Raw genomic sequence first — 16,434 nt, 5'->3', positions numbered from 1 at the left:
TCACATCTAGATCGGTCTACCATCACCATTTCCCCAGCTACCATCTTGGCATCCTGGGTTGGATGACCATGAGTACAAGACACTTATTCAGGTACTGAGGACCCGACCTCCTTGTGCAGGGTGGGGTTGTTCTTTAGGGAAGAGCCTACCTCTTGGAATTCTGCAGGTGCCTCTTAGCAAGGAAGACTCTTGTTAATGGAGCAGCAGATCCCTCCAGGCACATACGTGCCTCGTTTTCATTTTTGTTTCTAAAGGAATCCAAGTGGGACTTCCTTCTATAAGCAACGGGACTCAAAATCCTACTTGCCCCTTCCTATGGCCTCAGATAAAAGAGGAAAATGAAAATCTCTATGTAAAACACCTTTGGAGGATAAAGAACTCAGGTGTGGGTGGGCACTGGGTGGTGAGCTCGGTCAGCAACAGCCAGCTCCATACAGCATCAGCTGCTCCTGTGGTGGCCATGCTCTTGGCCTGAGCCTGCCCTTCCTCCACCTCTCCTGGTCCTTGTGGAGGCCACCTGGACTGCAGCCTTCTCTCACTGAGACTCTCAAGATGTTGTGTGTCAGCAGACTTGGTGCAGCAAGAGGGCCCGAGAGGATGGACAAAGCGAGGCACTCAGAGAAAGGACTGCCATCGACCCTGAGCTTCTGAGACACAGCTAAGGGATGGTTCCGAGTGAAAAAGCAGGCCACAACCAACAGCTTGCCTCGATCTTCACACTCCCTGTACCACTAACCGGTCCAAAGACAACAAAGAGAGGATTACTTACGTGGCTTTCCCTAAGTAACCAAGATACGGGCAGCTCCCACTGTAAAGCCATATGCGCTTTCTCCTTCCTTGGAGTAAAGCAAACCTTAATTAGGCCAGGAGCGTGTGAAGAGCTATAATTAAAACACAGCGAGCAGCTTCCTTCTCTCCTAGGAGACAAATCCAATAGCCGATGGAGGTTTTGTGTATCTTTTCACCTTAAGAAAAGTGTAGGTGAGCATCAGTCACAGCGAGGTCTGCTTGATGCAAGAAGGGTGCGAACGACCTTTAAAGGTGAGAACTGACTTCCAACCACAAATGAAGTCTAACCTTCCTTCCGCACAGTACTTCCTGGAATGCTACCAAAGCCTCTTGGGAAACAAGGTCATGTGAAGCACTCCAGTCTAATTGGAGAAGCTCTTTCCTCACAGTTCTACCCCGTTACCCCAACGCCCCAAGATGCTGGAAGGGCTGTCTGGTTCTGGTGGTTAAAGGTGGGTAAGTCATGTGGACATTGTTCCCTGAGCAGAGACGAGTGAAAGGCAGTGAAAGCAAGCTCTCAATGCTTGAATACGACAGTATCGCAGCCCAAGGGACGCTCCTAAGAGCTGTTAAGACATTTCACATGCCGGGCGTTGGTGGCGCACGCCTTTAATCCCAGTACTCGGGAGCAGAACCAGGCGGATCTCTGTGAGTTCGAGGCCAGCCTGGGCTACCAAGTGAGCTCCAGGAAAAGGCGCAAAGCTACACAGAGAAACCCTGTCTCGAAAAAAAAAAAAAAAAAAAAAAAAAAAAAGACATTTCACAGATTTGCTTGCTGGGGTGTGTGTGCTTTTATATCTGCTAAAAGTGAGCATTGTAAGTGAGGAAACCGAGACACAAAACTGACATGGGTAACTCACACAGCAGTTCTAAGCCTTCCATGCCTGTTTCTGGGTTCTTGGCTAATCTCTCCATGAAGGATGCTGGGGGAAATTAGACCTTTACCTGTATCTATCTCCTTAGCAGAGATCTGATTTGTAAGTCATCAGAAGCCATTCTGAATTCAAAGGCACCCATTTCCCCAACAGCATATTGGGCCACTTTGGACACTATTATGAATGGAGTCACAGCAGCAGGTAGCTTTCAATCTGCAATCTCATGTCCAGAGCACAAGGAAGCCTGTGAGGATACTTTCACACCCAGGCTCTTCAGAAGTGTTTTTCCTTCTATGACCACGAACACAGCTGAAGGCACCACCCTTGTTTACCCATGAGGACCGCTCCTGCACACTTGACAAATCTCTAGCACAGAGCAAACAGGCCAACCTGAAGCAAGTATGCCTGGCATCTTCTCAGTACTAGCCCTGACTTCTTTATGCTGGAGGTCTTTTTTTTTTAACTGTTTATATACAATAAAAAAAGAACAGGAATATGGAGACCGAAGGTTAAATGAGGAAGTCTGGTGCACAGCCTTTGGTAGGTACCACATAAGTCTGATATGATTCCAGCCAAATGTATGGTATTTCTGCTTCCGGTACTTGAGAATCTACAATCAGGGTGGAAACAGGAGCCCTTGCCAGTGTCCTTTATAGGTTAAAACTCTCCTTCAGCCAACCTACTTCATTTAGTCTTGCTTTGCAAAGCCCTGCTTCAGTCAGGAACTGGTAAGGTGGGCATGGTGGTACACATCTTTAATCCCAGCACTGGGGAGACAGAGGCAGGAGAATCTCTGTTCTAGGCCAGCCTGATGTACATAGACTTTATCTCAAAAGAGAGAGACAGAGACAGAGACAGAGACAGAGACAGAGACTGAGACAGACAGACAGAGAGGAAGAGAGAAAAAAAGAAAGAGCAGCCTTGGCCTTCCCGTATACTACTTCATTACTTTGTAGCAAAGTTAGGTCTGAGGAGTCTGGAGAATCAGGTCCAAGGCTTCCTCTCTGACAAAGGCATTCCCTCTCTCCCTTCCTCCCTGTGTGGGTGAGGAGGGAGGAGGTGCTTGGACTACATCCTCCCTTTCCTCTCAGAAGAGCTTCAGACAGACTGAGGGGCAAGTACTATTCCCTTACAATCCCTCGGGCGAGTTTTTCTGAACAAGGAACTTCAGTTGTAAGGGAACAAAGGGTCACCAATTTTGGGCAACAATCCAGCAATATCCAACCTACAACTGTGCACCCCAGGGATAGCTATGAATAGACCCCAACATAAAACCATAAACATAATTAGAACATTCAGACTTTTTTTGCATGTTAGGGAGGGGTTGATGATTTCATGGTGTGAACTTCATAGGCAACAATGTCTTGTCACAATATCAAAACGCTAGGCACACCTAGCAGAGCTTTCTTACAGACACTGGTCTCTCCAGTTGAGTCAACTTCTCTACACCCTCAAAGAAGGCAAGAGCAAAAACCCTTTTCAAAGTATTCTGGGAAACAAAACATGTCCTTCAAATTCCGTTTTTCCCACAATAATGTTATCTATTTTAGGAAAGCCTGAACCAAAAGAAAAAGAGAGTTTGGAATATAATACTTCCAAAGCAACTGCTCCCAGGCCACATCAGAGTCCCAAGCAAGGCAGAGCCAGAGGTGCCTAGGGAGGTATTTAACAGCTTCCAATTACAGACCGGGAGGCTCCAGCACAGTACCCAACCCAAACACTGCATCCTCTACCTCTCCAATAAAGCACCATGACTTTCAAAGCCTGGTTCAAAGAAAAGGCAGTCTGAGCTCCTGGCAACCTGAACAAAGGCAGAAACCACCCAGGTTGAACACACATCCACACAAAACACACCCAACTCTAACTCTTAACCAGGAAGGTTAAGCTGGTTTGCCCTACCCCCTAGTTGTTCTTTGGAAGTCTGTATTCAAGTTCTTCCATCATCTTTCAGACAGTCAGGGGAAGACATCTCACACAACCCAACGATGCTAATATGGGACGCTTATCTGGGACATTCAACAAACACTTCTGTTTTAAAGTTAAAAAAAAATTAGCATAGGCTAAACCATGACTTCAGAAGCATGACCTCAGAGAGGTGGCTAGAGGGTACTTTTAAGAAGTTTTGTTTCGAGACAGAGTTTCATGTGTGGCAGGCTAGCCTCACACTATGTAGCCAAGGGTGGCTTTGATCTGATCCTCCAGCATGTGCCACCACGCCCAGTATCGGTTCTTTAAAAAAGCTGATTTGGGGATAAGGAAACGGCTCTGTTGGTAAAGTACTTGCCGGGCAAGCATGAGAACCTGAGTTGGGAACCCTAGAACCCCTGGGAAACCCAGGAATAGCAGCATATGGATGTAAGCCCAGCACTGGGGAGGGGAATAAGGAATAAGCTTGGTATGTTAAACCAGGTCTGTCTTCTCAGGAATAATTTTTTTTAAACAAAATTTTAAATGTTCTGATGTTGGAAAGATCATTTGATCACATTTTTTCATACAGTTCTACATATAGCTACTAGAGAAAAAGGCATACTCAAAAAGTAATTGTTTGTAACCTGTAATTTATAACTGACTGTTAAATAGTATAAAAATGTGGTTCTCGTATCTGACTTTTCCCTGTTCCTATCTATACAAGGCTACTTTTTTGTGGTGTAAACAACCAAAACAACAATGAAGAGATGTAGCGGGAACTCACAGGTTGTCTGTGGGTCTGGGCTGGGATGGAATGAGATGTTGATGGGTGTACCATGAAAACACTTCAGTTGGGAGCAGAGATACTGAAGAGACTGGGGGGCAGGGAGAAGAGCCCAAGAGCTAGTGCCGGTGGGGTTCAGGCAGAGCTGGGCAGGACAGCCTAGGGGAGCCTGGAGCGTGTCTTCTGGAAGAGAAGCACCCCTGCGGCGACCAAAGGCAAAGGCTGTACAGCTGGACCCTGGCTTCCTGACAGCGGCTGCCGAGTCCTGATCAGTGTGTGAGGCACAGGCTGAGCAAGATGAACGTGCCCTTTCAGACTCCATCAGACCACACAATTAGATCCACTCCGTGCAGGGCCACAGAGGTCAGAGGCATAATGGGAAAAGAGCAGACACATCAGAACAGCTTCATGTCAGAACAGAGCGGCTGCCTGAGAGGGACACCTTGTGTCACACTGGAACAAAGGAGCAGAAGTCACTGCGATGTAGCTTGCTGCCGGGCTGACAGGGAAATGCAGGTCCAGCTGGTGCAGAAACAGGCTATCATGAAGGCAGGGGGTTTTGTATTGGCTCCTTTTACCTTACGAAAGGCAGCTTGAGGGAGGAAGCGTTTATTCTGGTTCAGTTCAGAGTATGCATTCCCTCACGGTGGTCAGAGTGGCTTGTTCCACTCTGGGAGCAGGGAAAGGAGGGCCTTAGTTACTGAGCATTGAGGAACGGCTCTTACCGAGGCACACAGAGTCCGTGTGCTCCCTGCCCCCTGAGAGTGTATTTCAGCTGAGTAGATGTGCCACCGTGTGTCAATTATCCACGTCAGTGTTCACGGTGAGAACCCCATGCTGGTAAATTCTAAACATCAGCTTGATTGGATTAGGAACTGTCTAGGGCACTACTGAGGCATACTTTTGGGTGTGTTTATGGAGAGGTTCACTGTGGGAAGGCCCACCCTGACTGTGAATGGCAACATCCCTGGTCTGAATATGGGGAGGTGTAAGGGGGGAAAACACAGGTGAGGGATGGCCTTCCTTTCCCTGCAGCCATTATTTCTCCTTGTACTGACCCAGAACTTCTCAAGGCAGATTGGTAATCAATAAACAAAAATATCCACGACTACATATTTGCTTTAAAAATTCTTTACAGCCTCAAATGTCAATAAGCAAGAAGGTAATTGAAGATGGTTATGCATGCACGGCACCCCACAGGCTTCAGGATCCCCTCAGCTTAGCAGCCAAGGCTTCAGGGCTGCCGTATGTGTCTTGTTAGTCAATGGAATACAAACGCTAGTTCCAGAAAAAAACCTAAATTGAAATGAAGTGCCAGACTTGACAAGGGACACACTACAGTCGAATCACTGATGAGCCTATGGAAGAATCAAACAACAGCAATCACACATGATGATCACGTTGGAGCAACAGGGTTTATCACTCAGGCATAAGTGACTAGAATATAAATTCACAAACCTGATTTAATACAAGTAACAGCTGCCTGTCGTGTGTTACCCTTTATGTCCTGTAAGCTTAGGGGTTGAGGGTGGGATTTCCCTCTGTCTATTTCTTACATCTCTTCTCTATACATGGGGCTAAATGGTCCTCACAAAACTCCCTCACGCTCACCAGTGCCAGAGGAAAAACTGTGCTTTTGATTACAGGCTGTCCAGAAGCCCCTAATCAGATGCACAAACCGTCGTTTATATAGCAATTTTCTTCTCTACTTCAGAGATATCTGTATAGGACGCTAAATTACATAATAGTTATGTCGTTGGGACTTGTGAAAAGTGAAACATCATGTAAGGCAAACACTTAGGGCTTCTCAAATTCAATCACCTTATTTCCTTCTAGAACATACTACGCACACTATTAAAATCTATAGAAGCTTCCTTAAAGAAACGGCTCTGTCACCTTTCAAAGATGTGAGAGACAAGTCTGCTCTGGAACCTGACGGCTGCTGCAATCTGTCCTTCCAGCACGGAGAGCAGGGCCCGGCACTGGACTGGGCCAGGAGTCATGCCCGTGTACTGCCCTGCCTCTGGGCCTGCAATCTCCGTCCTGTCATCCTGGAGGCTAAACTGCCTTCATTCTAGAATGGGCCAGAAAAAGGTGCGCACGCATGCATGCGCGCGCACACAGGCATTCCTGAGTGTTAAACATAAAAGCGATGCTAGTGCTGCTCTCGCCCAGTCACACCTTGGCAGAGGGATGCACACATGAGGGGACGAGCAGCCCTTCCCGCTGCATCTCTTCCCGCTGCAGCCCTTCCAACGGTCCCAGGAGCTTCTACTAGCTCAGTGTGAGCCAGGAAGTCACCACTGCAATTCTTCCCTCCCCCTCCCCCTTCCTCTTCTCTACTACCCCCTGGAGAATTAAAGCCACAATAAGAATAGCTGCAAGTGTCCATTCCGTGTGTAGATATCAATTCTCTGTCCAAGGGGGTTTAGCAAGAGGTTAATGTGAGCCTGGAAAATACAGTCCTTCTCAAAGACGCAAACTGTGCTTATCAACAGTGGACAACTTTCCCCTTCCTTCCTGGCGTTACTACCCCTTGCAAAATAGGGAAAACTGAAATGTTGATTCATATTATTTGCCTTTGAAGCAAAAATACCTAATCTGAACGTTCTAGTCATGTAAAAGTATTGGGCCTGAATTCACACAGCCCACTAAAATTCTAAATGAGGATCTTACCATTCATGTGCCTCAGCTTTTAAAATCAGCTTATACACAGTGTACACTTGTGTAAAAGTATCCTCGTCTTAACACGGGGCCAGGTACAATGAATATGCACAGCAAAACTTTAAAAACAAAACTTGTGAGACCTGACAAGTTACCAGATCAGAACAAAGGCTGATTGCCACAGAATTTACCAATGTACCACCCACTTCCTTCCTCCTCCGCCTCCCTCCACATCAGAAAGGAGCATCTATTAATAAATAATAAAATGTGCGCAGATCTGCTTTTCACATTTTGTTCATTTTCCAACCTGTACTTTGCATGCATATGAATGTTTTTTAAGATACTTTGTTTAGTTTCAATGTCACATGAAACACGAGTAACAAAAGAATCGATAACAAAGTCTTCTACTTTAGGTCGTCTAGGAGACATCTGTACAAACAGCTGTTTTGTTTTTTTAAAGATCAATTTTAAAACCTACTCAAAATGCATTACTAGGCTAGCTGCCCAGCTCTCCTCGAGTGGGGCAGGTGCCTTTCCTCACTTAGGGACACAACTCAGGACAGTAGCCCCAGCAGAGAGAGCAGTGGAAGGAAGCCCTCGCCAGACATTGACCTACCTCACAGAACATATATAGAGACAGCAAGGTGAGTCCAAGGTTATACACCACTAGGATTCCCCGGCAAGAGAACGGTTGCTTATTCTTCATATACTTTGGCCCCAGCCACACAATCAGTAAATAGATGACAGAGCAGACAAATGTGGGTATGTAATTGTCCAGAAGAAACCATCCTTTCACTCTGGTATCTGAAAAACACCAGAAGAAAATGTGCAGTGATTAGGAAGATACGCATAAGAAAACCCACTCCCAATCCACCTGACACTAATGTTGCATTAAATCTGTACAAAGCAGAATACATACGGATACACATCAAACAGAGCACAGCGTTTTGATACAGGTTGAGAATAATTGATTACTTGTGTTTCTGCTACGTAAAATAGTAAAAACGTGCTTTCCAAAATCCCGAAAGAAAATTAGAGCTAAATTACCCACCAAGTTTATTATGTTTATTGAATTAACATGGAGTCATGAAATGGCTCAGTGAGTGCCCAGCATGTGCCTAGCATGTGCAGGCACAACCTGTGTGCCCTGTAGCCAGGTTAGGGACACTGCCTGACTAGAAGGCCAGCAGCAGAGGGCCAATGAGTAAAAATAATGAAATGCTATTGGGTGGGCTATGATCAGACAGGGACTATTTAAGAGATTTAGAGCACTATAGGAACTTGAGACCCACACTAACTCAAAGGGGCTACCTGTGTAGAAGAGGACACCCCACTCTTATCCTCTCACCTAGGTCCAGGTACCTGATAGCAACAGCCCTGGCCTCTGGCTGGACTGCCACGCTCACCCTCCTCAGTTCTTTGCCTTGATCTCACAGTTCAAAAAACCACGCGCTCCCTTTGGTGAACTATGTGCCCATCAGCCTTCTGCAGAGACACTCTGAGCCTTCCCAGCATCTTCACGGCTTGCTTTCTTTGGCTTCAGAAAGAGATGCTGCCTTTACATCCTCCCCACCAGCGTGGTGGCGGATGGTACTGTCAGTTCTAAGAACCGTCAGTTCTCAGAAGTCCTTCAGGGAAGTAGCTACAAAGGCAGGCATTCCTAACGCCTTTTGTTCTCAGCTCTGGGCCTTAGCAGTCTATATTGAAAAAGTAAGTTACCACTTAAGCAGCTAACATCTTCTGTGTGCATATATATTATAAACGCAACGAATATACGTAATTACCTACAATTTTTTCATGTTCTTTTACTTAAAGGTTCAGTCCAGCACCTTGCTCTTTTGTATAGTATATTTTCAGCAAGTACCCATCCTCCCTCCAGGGGTACCCATATCAGCTGGTCCCAACCCTAGCCCCAGACAAAGGGTTCCTCGGGGTCCAGCTGATCAGGGTAGCTCGCTGCTCTGTGTGGTAGCCAGTCCAGAAATGGAGATGTGGAACAGTTGTGACCACTAAGCTTTTAGGTGAAAAGACTTCTTTGTTCTTCAACTCATACAATGTACAAATGTCTTCTTCCTATGTTGGATGTACAGCCTGGAGGGGCTGCCGTCATAAAGGAAGCCACCCTGAAGACTACGCTGCTCAGATGAGGATGACAAAGTGGATAAATATAAAGAACAGGGCTCTTGGCTATTGTCAGAGAACCCTTGAAATAGCGCAGTAGTTACTCTTCCTTGCAAAGCAAGATCATCATTTTTATTATTATATCAGACAACTAAAAGTTGGATTTTCTGTCTCTTATAGCCAAGAAGGCACCGTCTTGACACAAGCTGATGCAAATGCATCTGTTTTTTTCTTTGTCTCTCACTGTACAGCTTGGTATGTCTTGGGACTTGTTACACAGATGTGCTACTCTCAAACACATGATCCTCTTGCTTCAGCTTCCTGAGTGCAGGATTACAGGCTTGTGCCACCACTCCCAACATAACTCGTTTTTTGTTTTGTTTTTGTTTTTCCTTCAAACTGACCACCCTCTCGTTTAACCTGTTCCTAATGGATGGACAATTCTGAAATGAGCATTCTTCATGTATCTTTGCATAACTGATCAAGAATCACTGTAGATATCAGCTCAGGGTCACTAGTCATGTGTATTTTAACTACCACAGAAGAAAAGAGGTTGTACCAAGTTAGACTCCCCACAACCTTGTGGCACAAATCCTAAATGGTCTATAATAAAAACCCGGAGCCAGATATTGGGGTAAATGCTGAAAGATCAGAGAGAACAAAACACAGCCACTTCTCACCTCACCATTCCTCTACAAATCCTTAGAATGAATGACCCTGAGTCCTCAGCCTTAAGGGTACCAAACTCCTGTCTCCTCCTGCCTTATATTCCCTTCTCTGCCCAGCCATATCACTTCCTGTCTCAACCTTCTAGTGTTTACACAAAGGTGTACACCCGGATTAAAGGTGTGTGACTCCCAAGTACTGGGATTAAAGGTGTGTGCCACCACGGCCTGGCCTCTATGTTTATTCTAGTGGCTTGTTATGTTCTCTGATCTTCAGACAAATTTTATTTGCTGGAGTACAAAAAGTATAACCACACACCTTTATTCTTATCACAGATGGTATCAAACACCATTTCATCTTTGACATACTGAGAGATGAAATTCTTTGGCTGTTTTCTTCTACACTTTAAAAATCATGAGTGAAACTGAGACTCTTTTGTCTGATAGAAGATGTTCACAAACATCTTCCTGGTTAGGGCTTTGGGCTGAAACGACTGGACTGTGAGGTCCCTGATGTCACGAATGGATGAATCCATCTCTGGGTTCACTGTTGACTGGACTACTGAGAGCCCCTGAAAACTGTAGAAGGTGGGGCCTGACGGAGAGTCTAGGTCAGTAAGGCTTCCCTTGGAGGGAACACCTTATCCTGGGGTCTGTCCTTACACCCTCTGCCATGCTCTTCCAACAATGACAGCCAGCTTTGTCTCACGCCCAGAATGACAGGGCCAGGATGGACTGGGACTTCTGAAACCAGGAACCGAAATGACCTTTCCTCCTGTAAGATGACTTTCTTAGTGATTCTGTCCCCGTGACGGAAGTCTAATACATCTCTGTGAACCCCTCAAAAAATTCTTCTCTAAAGACACTACAGGTAATACTAAAAGGCCACGCAGAGCTAATTTACTTAAAAAATACCAAGAGATAATGAAGACTACCACAGCAGTATAACCAGGGATTTCAAGGGTATGACATGAAGTGTAATGAGCTATAAACAAGTCCTTAAAGCACTATTAGAGATGTGGGAGGGGACAGAAGAGAGGGTAACCAAGGGAGTGAATATAAAGCAATGCCATTCTGTAGACATGGAAATGTCAAAATGAAGCCCATTACTCTGTACCATTACCATATGCTAAAATAAACATAATTTTAAAAAAAATTAAACTTTTAAAATGAGAGAAAAAATCCTGAATGTGCTTATTTACACTATAGCTCAACAACAGAGCACTATGCAGCCCACATTGAAGCCTTGGGTTTCATGCCTCGTACCATAAGCACATACTTCTATTTGGGTAGTGCCGCACACACAGTCCAGCACTTGGGTAGCTAAGGCAAGAGGATCCCCATGGGTTCAAGGCCAGCCTGGGTGATACATCAGGACCCGCTTTTCAGAGGAAAGAAGCCCTTAAACTTTGCAAGGGAGACAGTGTCTGATGGTCAGGCTAAGTACGCATTTGGAATGCACTGGCAAGATTTAAGGAAAGTGAGCCACCGTTAATCCCGGGCTGTAAGCATGGCAGCTGAAGCCAGCAGAGAGAAGGCCACAGCAGCTGAGTCTGTCCCAGGAGCCAGGGGAAAGCATTCAACTGCAAGAGAACTTGGCAAGGCCCCTTGTTACTGGGGATAAAGTTTTGATCTCACCACAGAAAACATTTTCTAAGATCTCCTCATGCAATATTTATAAGAGGCCATAAAGAGATGGGAGGGAAGCCCTAGATGATGAACAAAACCAAAAACTGCCTTACCTCGGGGGCCCAGTAATGCCTTGAAATAGGTACTGAGTGATGCATCAAAATGTTCCATTTTAAAACCTATTAAAGAGAAAAGAAGACATTGATTAGTGTCTACTCAAAATACTTCTTATATGCATTTTCCTAAAAGAACAAGAACAAGCCATTTTCAAAGGTGCAAAGGGAAAAGTTGAATTTCTCCCGCAAAAACAAAACTGCTCTTAACTCCTCCATGCAACTGATATGCCAGGTCTAATTTGAAACTCAGAACGATGCATCCTGTGAACTCACATCAAAAACAAAGTCTCAGTTTTCTTTTCTCAGTTCCATAAAAGCCATCCCTGTGATGCTGAACCTCGGTGTGAAGAATGAACGGGACTGAAAGGTGGCAGACATCCATCCCCATGGGGAAATCACACTCAAGGACAAGAGGAGAGGAGTGGCGGCGTCCTTGCTTGTTACTATATATACATAATATTGTATATGACATACATTGTATATAACATATACAATGTAATTTAAAATATTCCTACTGTATTTATTTAAAGGGAGAGTAGGGGTATGTACATGGAAGGCAGAGGACAAGTTCCAGAACTGGGTCTCTCCTTCTGCCATGTGGGTCCATGGGGCTCAAACTTAGGTTGTCACACTAGGCAGCAAGTGCCTTTCCCTGCTGAGCCATCTTGCTAGCCCATCCTTCCCCCGGTGTTGTTACCATAGCATTCTCTCTCTCTCCTCTCTCTCTCTCTCTCTCTCTCTCTCTCTCTCTCTCACACACACACACACACACACACACACACACACACACACACACACACACCTTCACAGCTGCCATCCTTTTGCTGGTCCCCTTCCTCTCTCCCAGTCATAGACACTCCAAAACCCATGTTCAACCCTCTCCCCCTTAAAATAACTTGTGTTGTAGAATATTAGTCTAAGATGTGTTACATTTGTTTATGCTGTGGACCATTTGTTTAATGATGTGAAAATGTGTCACATTCTTTTATGCTGCATTTGTTTCACTCTGTGAAGCTGTGTTACTTTGCCTGCCTAAAACACCTGATGATCTAATAAAGAGCTGAAAAGCCAATATCAAGGCAAGAGAAAGGATAGGCGGGGCTTCCAGGCAGAGAGAACAAATAGGAGAGGAAGAAGGATCAAGGAGGAGAGGAGGATGGCATGAGCCAGCCATCCAGAGCCAGCCAGCCAGCCACAGAATAAGAAGTAAAGAAAGACATATAGAATAAAGAAAGGCAAAAGCACCAGGTGGTAGTGGCGCACACCTTTGATCCCAGCACTCGGGAGGCAGAGCCAGGTGGATCTCTTTGAGTTCGAAGCCAGCCTGGGCTACAGAGCGAGATCCATGACAGGCACCAAAACTACACAGGGAAGCCCCGTCTTGAAAAAAAAAAAGAAAGAGAGAGAGAAAGAAAGGAAGAGAGGGAGAGGGAAGAAAGAAAGAAAGGCAAAAGCCCAGAGGCAAACGTAGTTAAAGAGAAACTGGATAATTTAAGTTAGGAAAGCTGGCTAGAAACAAGCCAAGCTAAGGCCGGGTACTCGTAAGTAAGAATAAGTCTCCATGTATTTATTTGGGAGCTGGGTGTCAGGCTCCCAAAGAGTGAAAAAAAAAAAAAGCAAAAACAAAAAACAACTTGTCACCTTTGTCATTATTTTAAATGCTTCATGTCTACAGGGGGAAAAATATTAAACACCTTAACCTCTAACCACAGTCCACTGGCTCCAAACAGAAGGAAGCCAGTGGTAGTACTTGAATAAACTGTTCCAGAAACAGCTCCCCTTTGAGCACAAAAAAAGTCATGATAAACAGATTTTTATAAGTTTGGATTGTAATCCATTGGCAAATGACCAAGCCAACTTAGCACTAGAAAATAATAAACTGATCACAGCGGTGAGTCAGTGCTTCATCCTTAAGACTCTGGATTAATGCTGGGTGTGGAAGTGCACACTTTTGAGGCAACAGAAGTCTGAGTTTGAGGCCAGCCAGGTCTACACATAGTTCTAGGTCAGCCAGGGTTACAAAGTTTGAGATCCTGTCTCAAAACAAGCAACAAGAGCTGGGCGGTAGTAGTGGCACATGCCTTTAACCCCAGCACTCAGTAGGCAGAGGCAGATGGATCTCTGTGAGTTCAAGGCTAGCCTGATCTACAAAGCAAGTTCCAAGACAGCCAATGACTGTTACACAGAGAAATCCTGTCTCAAAAAACCAAAAAGCAAGTACCTTCTAAATGAATGGCTTAGGAATAGTTACTGGCTTTCAGGTTCTCTCATATCCCTCTGTTGTAAGTCATGATTTGTAACATTTTGTGTTCCTTTTTCTCAAATAGTCTTCTCAGAGTTTACATTTGAAGTCAGGTGTGGTGGGTTAATTTAAGTGTAAGTGTTAGCTAGTAGCAAGCCTGAGCTATCAGCCGAGCATTTAAAAGTAGTATTAAGCCTCTGTTCAATTATTTGGGAGCAGGTGGTTGGGACAGAAAAACTCCACTTACAGATATAATCAAAATATACTCTATCAATGCATGCCATTTGCAAAGAATAAATACTGTGTAAAAAAGAAAACACCAACAACATCGTAACTTCCAAGGGCAAAAGCAAAGCCAGTTTCAGTAACTGCTAATCATTCAGCCTTCCTTCCCGCTCTCGGCTCACCACACTCAAGTATGTGTACTCTCTGGCTGGTTTCCAGATAAACAACTTTATGCATGAAAATATCTGATAGCTCTAGTATTTATAATTACGTCAATACAGCTGGAATACGAAGGGGGCTAGGAGAACCACCTATGCTGGAATGCAGCAGCTCCTGAGCTGTGTCCGAGCATCTCTCCTGCTTTGGGAAGGCACTGGCACCCTCAGCCTGTGGTAGAAACTGACAGCATCAACCTCCATCCCCAGTGATAGGCCACTGGTTCGGAAACAAAGACTATGACTACCGAACAGTCTCTTTCCCCCAAGGCATCTTACCTCTAGATTTACTACCTGGTGAGCACTCTTACTCAGTTAATGAAGGGTCACACTAAAAGGATACAGGCACAGTTTAAGTTGGCCAATGAGTGGGTCGGGGCTGGGTGCTTTAAAAGGCAACTAAGCCTTGAAACCCATTTCCCTACTTACTCAGTATGTGGCAGGCGGGTCGTTTAACCTCCTATCTGTAAAGTGAGGGAACAGTGACGTAACTGCCTCAACGACTGGATGATTATAGACAGCATCTATTTACTACGTGTAAGTAAGTCCTCTAAGGCAGTGTTGGGGCAGGTAGGAAGCCCTCCTATGTCTGCTACCAGTCAGCCACAAATGTCTGTACTGCTCTGGGTACCGCTGACATTCTGAGGGAAACGATTACTGCCCAGTACCTGGTGGATCATTAACCCATCCCTGGTCCCTGTCCACTAAACAGTATCACTGAGTCTCCAATTCTTCTGATAACCTTCAAAACCATTTCTAAGTATTGCCAAACCGCTGGGGGAAAGGTGTGGTGTGGGGATGCATAATAGTTCAGGAGAGGAACTTGAAAGAACAAGAGATTATCTAAATCAAGTCATGACTTTTGAACGAAAACACTAAATATCACCTGCTGTGTCCAACTGTGTGCAAACAGGGATGAACATTTAGAAGCATCACCGAGATGTGCCCAGAAGGTGTAAGGAACCCCAAACCAAAGCCAGGCCTTCAAGACAGCAGATGTTAGAATGCACCTCCATGATAGCTGCATGCACACATTCAATGCTGTGCTGGAGGAATAAAATTCAACTAACAGCTTCTAACATCGGGAACAGTTCCCAGAGAGACATGGGGGTACAGTACAAGAATCGTTCTCTTTGCTTGTTAGTTAAGAGGCTTTACAGAAGGCTGCAAGATCTGGTTTCCTAAGCAGAGGCCAAAGGAAAGCTGGAGACAAGGGTGAAGAAAGGCTTTAAATGGTACAATGCTAACTGGTTGTGTGTGTTGGAAAGTGGGGGAATGGACAGGGCAAGAGAGCCATTAGTGGACTGGGAAGAAAATAAGTTCCGGGAACTGCTCAATGACCCATTATTCCAAGGACAACAGCCTAGGACAGAGTTCAGTTTGAGAATCTAGGCTAACGTGGCCAGAGAAAAGCAGCTTGATTAAACGTAAGGTCAAATTCCAGTCCAAGAGTACTGAATTCAGCAGTGGGATACCAAAAGGACTCGTGTTTCTAGTATTTGGAGACACTGAGGTCAGCACTGGAATGGATAATCTGTCCAACCTGCTCTGCTGTGAGGCCTGCAGGAGTTGGCATGCACAGGGCTCTTCAAATCACACCCAGGAGGAGACTGCCAGAGTACCACATCTGTTCTGAGGACGCCTTTCTTCTCAACTGCATGACCCTTCCCTGAGATCTGCAGAACTTTTCCCACCAAACTTAGGAACATAGGGGAAAAGCAGCCAGACAGTCTTTGAAAGAACAGACATGGGAAATGGTCAAGAGGGAGGTAGTTCACACAACAGTTTGGTAGTCCTGTGATGAAGAGACGTGGGGAGGTGGGCCTGTGACTCAGGCCCTGATTATGGGGTAGGGGGTGGACCCATGACTCCCATATGGGTGTGTCCGTATGCTCTTCAGAGCTGAGGCTGTTTGTTCTTAGAAGGTACAGACATCACCAAAGGCACCAAATGCCATACTTCTGTTCACAACTCACCAATCCACGCCATTCATGTTTTTCATTTACACCCACACTTACTATCTACACCAGGTGCTAGGCATGAAGGTCTTAAAACCCTAAGAGCTATGGTAGTTTAGGAAACAGAACTCAAGGTGGGGGAGAAAGAAATAATATGAACAAACAGCAATCTAAATGGTTTTAATGACCTGCAATCACTGCAGTCTGAAAATATTAAGGTGAAAATAGAAAAAATAATTCCTG

General features: G+C 45.2%; 1 protein-coding gene across 1 annotated transcript in view; it reads right to left on the bottom strand.

The window, feature by feature from the left end:
* Elovl5 (ELOVL fatty acid elongase 5) overlaps positions 1-16,434 on the bottom strand; it is a 71,123-nt gene that overhangs the window by 13,831 nt on the left and 40,858 nt on the right. The window contains exons 2-3 of the mRNA XM_028859835.2: positions 11,549-11,614; positions 7,637-7,824 (exon numbers count right to left, since the gene is read on the bottom strand). Of these exons, the coding sequence (XP_028715668.1) occupies positions 7,637-7,824; positions 11,549-11,606 (246 nt within the window). The 5' untranslated portion in view covers positions 11,607-11,614. The remainder of the gene's footprint in view (positions 1-7,636; positions 7,825-11,548; positions 11,615-16,434) is intronic.

The sequence above is a fragment of the Peromyscus leucopus genome, chromosome 7 (assembly GCF_004664715.2).
Source record: "Peromyscus leucopus breed LL Stock chromosome 7, UCI_PerLeu_2.1, whole genome shotgun sequence".
Lineage (NCBI taxonomy): Eukaryota > Metazoa > Chordata > Mammalia > Rodentia > Cricetidae > Peromyscus > Peromyscus leucopus.
This window is presented reverse-complemented; position numbering and strand designations above follow the sequence as displayed.